The sequence below is a fragment of the Triturus cristatus genome, chromosome 11, assembly GCF_964204655.1.
Source record: "Triturus cristatus chromosome 11, aTriCri1.1, whole genome shotgun sequence".
NCBI classification, from domain to species: Eukaryota; Metazoa; Chordata; class Amphibia; order Caudata; family Salamandridae; genus Triturus; species Triturus cristatus.
Window position 1 is genome coordinate 48,437,541 of NC_140594.1, and position 12,265 is coordinate 48,449,805.

General features: G+C 49.4%; 1 protein-coding gene across 2 annotated transcripts in view; it reads left to right on the plus strand.

Moving 5' to 3' along the window:
- ULK1 (unc-51 like autophagy activating kinase 1) overlaps window positions 1-12,265 on the plus strand; it is a 283,256-nt gene that overhangs the window by 246,920 nt on the left and 24,071 nt on the right. For both annotated transcript variants that reach the window (XM_085635032.1, XM_085635033.1), the window contains exons 24-25: window positions 7,710-7,888; window positions 12,099-12,217. In XM_085635032.1, the coding sequence (XP_085491158.1) occupies window positions 7,710-7,888; window positions 12,099-12,217 (298 nt within the window). The remainder of the gene's footprint in view (window positions 1-7,709; window positions 7,889-12,098; window positions 12,218-12,265) is intronic.

The window sequence follows — 12,265 nt, forward strand, 5'->3', positions numbered from 1 at the left end:
GGTTATTCGGCCAGGGGCCTCCTCCACGGAGCCGCTGCTGCCCTTTAATCACGCCCTTACAGATGTCCTCTGGGCGCCTGGTCAGCGCCTCCCACGGGTACTCCTGTGGATAGGAGTGTGACACAACGGCGTCGCCCGGCCCCGGGCGACCCCAGTTTCCTCACATAAAACCCGACGCTGGACAGTCTGGTTGTCCAGGCCTCTGCTTCTCCCAGCGCATTCCCTTCCGCACCTCCGGATAGGGTACCAAAAAAAAAAAAGGTTGAGCAGTCTGGGAACTGGGTTTTACCTCTGCCACTTCAGGACTGCGGACAGTGCATACTGCATGCCTTTTGGCCCGCTATTCCCACTCTGTGTGGGACACAGTGGCGCTGGCGCTGCCTCAGTGTCCGACGGACGCTCGGACGGTACTCTCCCAAGCAATTACCGATGGGAGAGATGCGGCAACGTTTACTATACGTGGTGGCCTTGATACCACCGACTTCCTCGGCAGGGCAATTTCCACAACGGTGGCGCTCTGCCGTTACGCCTGGCTCAGAGCCACTGGCTTCTCAGGGGATGTCCAGAATGCTTTGTTGGACGTACCCTTTGATGGCACGCGCCTCTGTGGTGACCACCTGGATGGCACGTTGGAACGTTTTAAGGACTTTCCACCACGCGCATTCCCTTGGGGTCTGCCTTTCGTTCCTTTTCTGGCAGGGACGAGGCGCCCAAACAAGTTCCTTTCAGAACCGCAGGCCTGCGCAGCAGCACTCTCGGCGCAGCCGCTGAAAGGGGACCCGCAGAGGTGGGTCACAGAGCCAGCGGCCGGGTCAGTCCGCTGCTGCCCCTGCCACCACAGCCTCCAAACCTTCCTAATCCAGAGTTTTCGGGCCCACCAAACGCACGTGGGCGGCACGATTCGCCATCGCCTCCCCCACTGGCGCACCATCACTTCGGACAGTTGGGTTTTGCAGATAGTCCGAAGGGGCTATTCCCTCCCATCCCGTACTGCTCTCCGGCCGTGCCTCCTCCGTACCACTGCATGTTGGGGGATCACTTAGCGCTTCTCCAGCAGGACGTTCCGGCCCTCATGGTCAGAGGGGTCCGTTGAGCGCGTTCCGACGCCAATAGTAGGTCGTGGTTGTTCTTCCCAATATTTCTTGATTCCAAAGAAGGACAAGGGCCTGCGTCCTCTTTTAGGCCTCTGGTACGTCATTTACTTCCTTCGGAAGAAAAAGTTCAAAATGCTCCCACTTTCAGTTCACCGTACTCTCTTTTGGCCTTACCAGCGCGCCTCGGGCGTTCACAGAAGTGACTGCGGTGGTCGCAGCTCATCTGCGCATATAAGGGGTTTCAGTCTTCCCCTATCTTGACTACTGGCTGTTGACGGCGGGCTCGCCCCGAGATGTCGTCTCACACCTCCAAACTACGGCCAGCCTTCTGCATTTGCTGGGGTTCTCCATCCACGTGCCGAAGTTGCATCTGGCTCCCTCTCAGAAGCTCCTCTTCATTGGAGCGGTTCTGGACACGGTGCAAATTCGGGTTTATCTTCCCGAACAGCGCATCCATGAGCGGCAGATTCCTATTCCTTCCCCAACCGGAGCACACAGTGGTAACAGATGTGTCCCTCCGGGGATGGGGTGACCATATGGGGGAGGCGGAGATCAGAGGCCTATGGTCTCCGGCAGAGTCGGAGCTCCATAATAATCAGTTGGAGCTTACGGCGATCCTGCTTGCACTCGAACCATTCCTTCCCTCGGTCAAGAGGACAGTTGTGCAGGGGTTCTCGGACAGCACCACCGCCATGTGGTACTGCAACTAGCGAGACTGGGTGGGGTTGTGGACCCTATGTCAGGAGGCTCGGCACCTCTGGACGTGGCTGGACCGCCAGGGCATTCTTCTGGTAGTTCAACACTTGGCAGGTTCTGTGCACACCGGGGCGGACGAACTCAGCCGCCGGTGCATCATGGATCACGAATGGCGTCTTCACTCGGACGTGGCACAAGGTCTCTTTCGGCAATGGGGAGAACCTTGGTTAGATCTATTCACCACCAAACAGAACACGCAATGTCAGCAGTTCTGCGCGTTGGAGTTTCCAAAGCGGCACTTGCTCTGAGACACTTTTCGCCATGAGTGGAGATGCGGTCGGTTGTACGCCTTTCCGCCTATACAACTTCTACCCAGAGTGCTGAAGAAGATCAGATGCGACCGGGCCCAAGTTATTCTTGTGGCACCGGACTGGGCTCGAAGAGTTTGGTATCCCGAGCTACTCAGTTTGAGCGTGGATCCTCCAATCCGACTGCCTGTTCGGGAGGATCTTCTGTCGCGGCAACAGGGGACGGTCCTCCACCCAAACCTGTTCAGCCTCCACCTCCTTGCGTAGGGATTGAGCGGCGACTGTTGATTCCATTTGACTTGCCTCCTGAAGTTTGTAATGTGATTCTGGCAGCCAGGCGTCCCTCACCTAAACTGTATCCGCCTGTCGGTGGAACAAATTTGTGGCATGGTGCACAGCGAAAGCTGTGGACCCCCCTTTCTGCCCCCCTTTATGAGGTCCTATTGTTCCTTCCCTCTTTCGCTCAGCAGGGCTCTGCTCTGGGCACTGTTAAGGGCTACCTTTCTGCTCTTTCAGCCTTTTTCAGGCTGTTGTCCATAGATTTCTCAAAGGCATTACTCACCTTTTCCCTTCTATTCCTTTTGTGATGCCTCACTGGGACTTTAACCTGGTTCTCACATACTTAATGTGTGCTCCCTTTGAGCCTCTTAATAACTGCCCTTTACGAATATTGACTTTGACAACTGTCTTCCTGGTGGCCATCACCTCCGCTAGCCGTGTGAGTGAACTCCAGGCTCTTTCATGCAAACCTCCTTTCCTGGCGGTTCATCCGGACAAGGTTGTGCTTCGGCCACGTCCCTCCTTTCTACCAAAAGTAGTCACTGCCTTTTATCTGGGGCAAACTGTCACTCTGCCCACTTTCATTCCGCCTCCACACCCTTCCAGAGAGGAAGAGAGGCTCCACCGTCTGGACCCAAAACGTGAGCTTTCATTCTACCTCAACCGCACACAACCGTTCCGGGTGGATGACCAGCTCTTTTTTGGCTACGTGGGCGCCAAGAAAGCCCTGGCTGTGCACAAGCGGACTATCTCCCGCTGGGTTGTCCTGTGCATTAAAGCCTGTTACTCTCTGGCTAAAAAGGAACCTCCGGTAAAGCTGCGCGCACATTCTACCAGGGCGACGGCAGCTACTACTGCATTGGGACGTGGTGTCCCCCTGCAGGACATCTGTTAAGCAGCCACTTGGGCCTCGCTGCATACTTTCACTAAGCACTATTGCCTTCACAGTCAAGTCCAGAGACGGCTTCTTTGGCCGTTCGGTTCTCCGTGACTTTCTGGCGTAATCTCACTTCGCAAACCCACCACCGGGGTTGGTATTGCTTTGGTATGTATTCTAAGGTAAGGAATCTATCACTAACGTGTCTCTTTCAGATGCACAAGTTACTTACTTGTGTAACAATATATTTGTAAGAGACATTAGTTAGTGATAGATTCCTTACCGCCCACCCATCCTCCCCGTTCTGCGAACTGTTCTCTATGGTTCAGGTCATCCCTTTCAGGGCCCTAGTTCTGTTGCACCAGTAGTTGGTCTCTGGCATGGCTCTGCGTTCCTGGTGCGGAAATGTTTTGTACAGAACTGACGTCAGCGCGCATGGGCGCGTCTAAGTAGCTGCGACGACGTCATGTCGGCGGCTACGACGCCAGCGACGTACGTAGAGCCGCACGACGACGCCTACCGACGTGCAGGGGTACTGCTGCCGAAAAACTTTCCAGATCCAATCTGACACCTGGGGATATTCTAAGGTTAAGGAATCTATCACTAACTAATGTCTCTTACAGATGTATCGTTACACAAGTAAGTAATTTGTGCGTTTATATTGGAGAATCAAATAGTTTCTTCCACTACAAAAGGGAGTCTGACACAGTAAAACAAGCATTTGCAATGCAATAGGTCTCGCATTTGCAAGATTTTGAGCTATTTGCATTGTAAATGACAATGCATTTTATTTATGTGTTTAAAAAACCTGCTATAATAAAAGGCATTGTCATTTGCAACACCAATAGATCAAAGTTTCCAAAATGTGAGACCTACTGCATTGGAAATGCTTGTTGTGCCGTTCTTATCCCTTGTTCCCCTTTTTTTAATTTCTCAAAAAATGTGGTCATTATATGCCCCACGCCCGTTTACACTCCCTAATCTGCGACAGAGCCCTGTGACTCCGTAAGCAGGAATATTTACTTGCTTTTTTCATTTTTATGGTACTTTTATCCTAAACATGAAACAGAGCAGAACAAAACAGAAACTACACAATGTCAGACCAAGCAGAGTGAAGAACTAGAACAGGAAGAAGCGTAAGTTATATGCTCTCTGAGGCATACTAAGATGGAAGAAAGATGAATGTCGTGAAGGCATTGATTCCAGAGGAGAGTGGCAAGCACATCGAAGAAGCAGAACCAAGATGAGGCGCAGGAGGAAAGAGTACAACAGGGCGAGAGGGACAGGTTTGCTAGCTCGGGGATGACTGAAAGATGCATCTTTTAAATCAGCATGTTTGAAAAGAGCAGCAGATATACTTGAGGTTGTCTGTATATGGTATTTGCATAAAACAAACCTAGCCGAAAGGTTGAAGCAAGTATAACGGAGGACAAGGCAGTGGGTATTCAGGGCATTAGAGCAAGTGTGATAGAAATGTGGGGTCAATAGAAAGGAAAGCACAGAGTGCCTAGGTTCAGAAGTTTGAATCAAGTGAGGCAAGAAGATAGATAAAGGGACAGAGGAAGGAGGGGGGGTCAACAGGAGATGGGAAATGAATAATTTCAGGAATGGTTTGTGCTGAGCTGAAGTAGAGAAGCTGCAAGCATGGTGAAGTGTGAAGTATGGATCTCGCCCAACAACGAGAGAATAAGACATGTGAGGAAAAACTGAGTCTACCAGGGTTTTGGATTGGGAAACTGGGCAAGAAATGGCACAATAGCTAGATGTAGCACAGAGGTGTCCAGCATGGCTCCAGTAGGGTTGGAACTATGCCGCATTCTCAAGATATTCACATAGCAAGATACATTTACATGCGTTCAATCAAACCGAATTAATTCACCGTGTATTGTAATCCTAAAGATATGGAATGTATTGGGAGGTCCTGGGACCTTTATTGGAAGCCCTTTTTGAAATAAAAGTTAATACTGTTTTTAATAAGGGGGGGGAACACATCTCAAGAAAGAGAATGTTGGACAATGCAAGTTTCCCAACCCGGAGCACTAAGTCATATTTCTTAGAACAATAAAGTTCATGTACCAACTCATTTGCGCGTGCACAACCTTTGGGAGCGTGGACTCGCCGGGTAATAAGTCACTCATCGTGTTGGTGATCTCACAGATTTTTTTTTCGGGGGAAGCTATGAGCAAAATAACACATTAGGCAATTTATCAAACAGGTAAATACTGTAAGTGAAGTCACAGTTGCAGCCCTGGTGTTCCCTAAAATACTTTACAATTTTTGACCAAGAAGATATAAGACAGCATACGTCACAAGAAATGTTATCATAAGCGTATTTGGGTAACCAACCCAAACTTCCCAGACAAAAATAATAAAAATACTAAGCCCACGTTGGGTCTACAAGATGGCTGTAGCGGTTTTTCACTCACACACCACAAAGAAAACAAAACCAGGCATCATTTCACTTTTTAAAAATCAAAGTAATCAAATATCAGTCAATAATCTAGTGTAACCTGCAGAGCAGGACAGTTGTTCTTGGAGCATCTTTACCATAAGCTAAAAGAGAAAGCAGTCAGATATTTATCTGATACTGTATACAAGTGATTCACATTCCCATTGGAATCAATGCATTGCAGAGACATGTGACGCATTACATACATAGAGGCCCCATCAGTATAAGGAAGGGGACCCGTGGCCAAGCCCGGCCACTCTTTACAGCACAGATGAAAGCCGTATGCGAGACTGCATCCAGGCCCACCATACCTTCCAGCACGCCCAGCCTCTTGTCAATAGTCTTTAGGACCCATTTACTGATCCGCCGAGGGCTCCATGCATTATAGTGGAAAGCAGATGAGAAGATAGGTTCAGCGGGGTGCACTGGTAGATACACCTGGGGAGCTGTTAATATTTGTGCTGATCGAAGTGCTAGGGGGCCTTTCAGAGAGAGCGGCCTGCTATTGGGGAATGAATCAGACCTCTAGTGCTTTGAAGCACCTTCTCTTGCCCATTCCCAAGGCCAGCCATAAACCACAACAAACAGATACAGGGAATGCAGTCCCAAGAAACAAGCAGTTAAAATACTGCGCCTAGGGAGAGAGTGTAAAGGGTTGTGCCCAGCCACTGTCGTGTACACAACCGCAAGTGTGTTCCCTTATTGGTCTCCAGTTACTTTCCGTGTTCGGCATTCTCACCACTTAGAGATGTGAGACTGCACTTTGTAAAGTAAAACGGTAAACATCAGAGGCATAGGCATGCTCCTGTCACAGGTACAGGCTGTTCGCAGAGTCAGCTGCCCGGGGTCGAGTTGCTGTTTTTGTTGGCAGGAGTAAAGTTCCATTTGCAGTATATAACGAAAGACAAAGATATGGTCGCCAAAACGTCATTAGAACAAGCTGGAAAGCCGAAAGGAAAATGCAGAGAGAATACCGTAAAAAACACAATAGCACTCGTCAATGAAACTAAACGGGCAAGCCATGCATATTGTATTTATTACGTGCGCACACCGTTGCAAATGTGCATTATTGCTTGGCTTTTCTTTTTTTGAGGAACCCAACGCTCTGCCTAGCACTTTTCATGACCCCTATGTCTGGAATGTGCCAGATCAACTAGAGAGACATCAGGGCATATTATGTTTTCAGCCCATGTAAAATTAGTACGCCTAACATAATTTAAAGAACAGCGTCACATGATCTGTTCACCTCCTTGTGTATCTCAGTCCCGCTTGTGCTCTTTTCCCTTTAGGTCTTGCTAAATTTGGAGAGCCAGAAAGGTCATGTTGCCATCGCTGCTTCCCCCGCCCCTTGCTTGGGAGCCTCTCTGTGACCTGCAGCTGGAGAAAACCAGCACGGCCGAAGAGTACCGTGCTTGTGCAATTAAGTAAATAAACAAGCGCGGCCGAAGCGGACCGCACATGTGCAATTAATTAAATAAACAAGCGCAGCCGAAGCTGACCGCGATGAAAATAAACAAGTGGGTCAGAAAATGAAGGAGGGGTGGGGGGAGTGTGGCCGAGAGCAGGGACACACAGCGTTTACCTTGCGGGAGCGAGCGCGATAATTGCTAACACATGGTGGTGCTGCTCGCTCCCGCAAGGGAAACGCCAAACATGCACGCGTTGCAATTGAAAGCAATGCAAAGCGTGCACGGTTTTGGGCGAAAAAGCGAATCGATTCCAAGAGGTCCCCTCCTATGCAGCGCATGCGCACTGCGTAGGCGAGAGCTAAAAGGGGATGAGTTGGCTCCATCCATGATGGTGTCTGCCCCCCAGCTTTAGGGTTCCTTCATTAAAGCAAGGGTTTAGGCAAGATGAATCCAGGGTCTTGTGGTTAATACTTTCAGCAGTAGTTCTTGCACAAAACCATATGGACATATACCACACTTACTTGATTGCTTTATGTTAGTACTGATGGGTGAAGTGAAAGGGTGGTTTGTTTACAGGTCATTCATTTTCTTTTTCAGCAAGAGCACACAGATATGCTGCACAGCCTACGTTTCACGCTGGCCTTCGTCCACTATGTGATGGAAATTGCCGCAGTCAAGGGGAGCACGAGCGAGATGAGCTCCTCTGTAGCATCCGAGTTCCAACTCCAGGAGAGCGTGGTGGCTGATCAAATCAGCCTTCTCAGCAAAGAGTGGAGGTATGTGTCTATCTCCCTGGATGCTCTGTGGCACCAAGGTGCGTGTGCCTGAGATGAAATGTGTGTCTGACTTTCCCCTTCCCAGCAGAGGGGAGGTTTGGATGCTGTGTGGTACCAAGGTGTGTGTGCCTGAGATGAAATGTGTGTCTGACTTTCCCCTTCCCAGCAGAGAGTGGAGGTTTGTGTCTGTCTGACTGGATGCTCTGTTGTGACATAGGTATTTTATTTTTTTATTTTACAGAGTTTTATATAGCACAAAGTTGACCCGAATCGGGTATCAGAGCGCTTTACATAGCACCAGTTGCATTACATGAGGACACATTAATGTTTGTAAGGCACGGGGAGATTAAGTGATTTGCCCAGAATCACAGGATGTTCAGCATCATTGCCGAGACTCAAACCCTGTTCCAAGATTCGAGGTCGACCGCCCTAGCCGTTAAGCCAACTCCACTCCCCATGTGTCTGAGGCAGAATTATAGTGTGTCTGAGAGTACCCTTGCCAGCTCTGTTTGGGCCATACTGGATTCTCTATAGTAGTGAAGGTATGTGTCCAATGCAGAACTGCAGAGCCCTTTTTAGGTCTCGCCTGCGAATGCAGCGCGCATGTGGTGCTTCGCCTTGGCAAGATCTATTGTTGTCGCTTTTGTGTCTGGTTTCTCTGGAAGCGGGGTTGGTGTCCGCCCTGTCGGCATTAGGCCCGCCCTCCCCGACTCAGGCTTTTCATGAGGCATTCTCGGTGTTACAGCATTCTCGGCGCACGCGCTTTTCAGGGAGCATTCTTGCCGTTCTTTTCATGAGGCATTCCAACCCAGACTCCGGACACCATCGCCTGATTTGCGGCTGTTGTGCAGACATTTCTTATCAGCTTGTTTATTTAACAAGCTGATAAGAAATGTCTCCACAAGAGCAGGGCGTCGCATAGGCATTCCGAGGGTGCCTTTTCCAAGCACTTGCCCCTCCTCTCCCACTCGCCTCCTTCATTTCAGTAACAGTGCATCAAGGAATACTTGTTGGTGGTGGGTTAACTGTTAATAGGAGAGTCAGTAGGCTTCTGCTGACAAGGACCTGGTCCCTGGGCTGCGCAGGAACTTTCATTAATACCCTCCCGTCCCTCCCCTGAGAATAAGCTACGATGCTTTGTGCAAGCCTGGAACTTGGCTTCTCTCGCTACATAATAGAGCTCACATAGAGGCAGCTCTGGTCCAAGAGTGCTGCTGCCAACTCCGGTATGCAGTGCACCATTGCTCCTGCTTTCCGCTTGCTGCCTCGGAGCCTCTAGAGATAAGAAGCATCCAATTCACCTGCCACTGAGCACACGCTCCTCCCGCACTGGGTAGGCTCCTTCAGTGAACGCGCACTCCAACGCTACAATACACCTCTGTCTGTCGCGCTGTCCTGCACCGGGACTAGGACACCCACGGGTAGCGCTCCTTACAGCAAGCACCAAAACCCGAAAGGCAGTCCATCTCTTCCTTGTTCAGGGAGTATTATTCTTTTTTTTTTAATAAGCGCCCCATTACAGCCCCCGTTATACTCGCATGCCAATAACACCCCTCCCGCCTCCCAAACAGGATCGAGTCAGACATCAACCACCAGCGATGCCGTAGCTGGTTTCACTTTCTTTGTTCTCTATTTCCAAGCTCCTCCCTCCCAATCAGTCATGGGGCTCCAGCAGAGCAGCGGAGCCAGGGGACGGAGAAGGCAGGTTATGCTGCAGCCTGCCTCGTAGCATCGGATACTCATCTTTGCCTGCTCCTCGCAGCTCACCCGGCTGTGGGCTTGTGTGTCTTGGCCATTTACGTTTTCTTGTGCTGCCACGATAAGTTAGGAGTGAGGTGCCTCAAAAGAGCAGTGTGTGGGGTCAAAGCTGCAGGTACACTGGGGGAGCTGAAGCAGCGTGTGGTCTCAGAGCTGCAGGTAGACTGGGGGAGCTGTATTTCATCTAGGTGGAATGGAGGGGGTGGTCTGAGTTACGAGTGAGATGCATTGGAAGAGCAGCATGTGGGAGCTGCAGGTACACTTGGGGAGCTATATATAATAGGACGTCAGGGGTGTACGTTTTGGAAGGAGGTGCATTAGAAGAACAGTGTGTGGTGTCAGAGCTGGAATAAAATGGGTGCTGCAGTCCAGGATTGATTGAGATACACTGGGACAGCTGCGTGTGGGTCTTTGTGGCATAGCAGGGGTGGCGCAAATCAGGGTTCAGTCACACTGGCAGAGCTGTGAATTAGCCTCACAAGTACAATAGCAAGACTCTGGATTGAGGGGCACTGGCAGAGCACACAGTGGGTCTTCAGCACTGGGATAGTACGGTGTTCTTGTTTCATTACTGGAATTGTAGGAGTGTTGCAAGTGTGAACTCAGGTGCTCGTTCTAGTTCAACAATAATAGGGTAACATCGAGGCGCACTGGCGGAGCTCCACGTGTCTCTCTCCTGCAAGGGTATTTAGCTACTGGCATTGTAAATAACAAACCTTTTATCTATGTGTTGGTTTTAAAAACAGATAAATAAAAGGTATTGTCATTTACAATGCCTTTTACAATACCATTTACAATGGCAATAGCTTAAAACTTTGCAAATGCGAGACCTATTGCATTGCAAATGCTTGTTGTTATCATTCTCACCAAAGAGTAGAAGGCGGCGTCTATCACACTGGTTTCTCTGTTGCACTGAAAGGATGTGTCTCACTGGATTCTCAGTAGCAATGAAGATATATGTTCGACATTAACCTTTTTAGCAGAGAGCATCTCACTGGAGGCTTTATAGAACCAAGGTCTGTGTCAGGAGGAATTAGTGTATCTCACTTATCAGCAATGGGTCGAGATCCATGTCTATTTTACTGACTGAGCGGTAGTGTCAAGGATCTGCCAGAGTCTGAATTGCAGTTTATATGTCATTCCCCTTCCCAGAAGAATCGAGATGTGTGTCTGAGACTTAGGAAATGTTCTGTAGTAGCCAATCTGTGTACACAGGCTGTAACTAACATGACCCTTTTCAGCAGTCGGTGGCGAGTATGAGACTTAATAGACACTCTTGTATCCGAGATGGAATTTATTGTCTGACATTATCCTTCTCAGCAGAGGGAGGTATATATGTCATGTCTTACTGCATGCTGGTTAGTAGTGGAGAGGTGTGAGTGTGTGTGAGGTGGAATTTAGTGTATCTGACATTGCACTTTTCAGCTGAGGGAGTTATGTGCGTCTTACTGAATGGTGGTTAATAACAGAGATGTGTGTCCGAGGGGGAATTCTGTGTCTCTTTCATTACCCTTCTCTGTTGAGAGTGGAGCTCTGTTTAAGGAGGTGTGATCATTCTCTACAGAGGTTGAGTACCTTCTCATGGTGGTATTGAAGCACATTTTAAGAAGAGGCTTGATGTGACATGTCAGATGCCACATAGTGTATTCTCAGTAGTAACCATATATGTCCTAGGAGTGTATTAGGGTATGTGATAGTACACTGTTCAACAGACTAAAGGAATATGCCTGATATAACATACCCTACTCAGCAGAGAATGGAGTTGGAGAATCAAATCTGCCTTTCTCACCAAAGTGCACATCCAGTCCATGCCCGTGGGTGAGTCTAGGGCACATTCAATTACACTCACATCTCGCTCCTAACCTGACAAAGGTCTTCGCCAGATTGTTACGTTTGCTTCAGTTCGCACTGATGTTATCACAGTGGATGTTTGCCTTGAGAAGTTTGTTTTCCGTAGTCAAGGTTACAAAAAAGTCAAAATCGGAGTGTGCATGTCAAGCAGTGTGCCTGACTCAGCATAGAGCATGGCACGAAACCCACGGGATCACCCAACATATGGTGTCAGCTCAGAGCATTGCAGGCCAGGTGAGAGGACTGTGTCTCGTACTCCGAGGAACATGGGGTGGTAGTCAACCATAATGTCTCACTTAGCAGAGAGCATCGCATGCAAGCCGCAGGAACATCAAACATATGGTGTCAGCTCAGGCCAGGTGAGAGGACAGGGTCTCCTACTCCGAGGAACATGGGCTGGTAGTAGACCATAATGTCTCACTCAGCAGAGAGCACACAGTAGTAGCTCAACATAGTACATCTGAGTCTGAGTAAAGGCCTGGATGCCAACCTGCTGCTGCATCTGCGTCACTGGAGGTCCAGAGTGTTCACCACAAAGGGCTCATGATGGTTTCCCCGAGTAATGCCATTCTGTTTTCTTTCATTTTTGTGTCTGTCGTAGCTATGCCGAGCAGCTGGTGCTGTATCTGAAGGCGGCAGAGCTCCTGTCCGTTGGCCTGCAGACCTCCATGGAGCAGGTGAAAGCAGGGAAACTGTGCCTGTCCTCCACAGTCAAGCAAGGTAGGTGTCCCCTCCATGTACTCTTCAGCAGTCCCCTCCATGCACTCC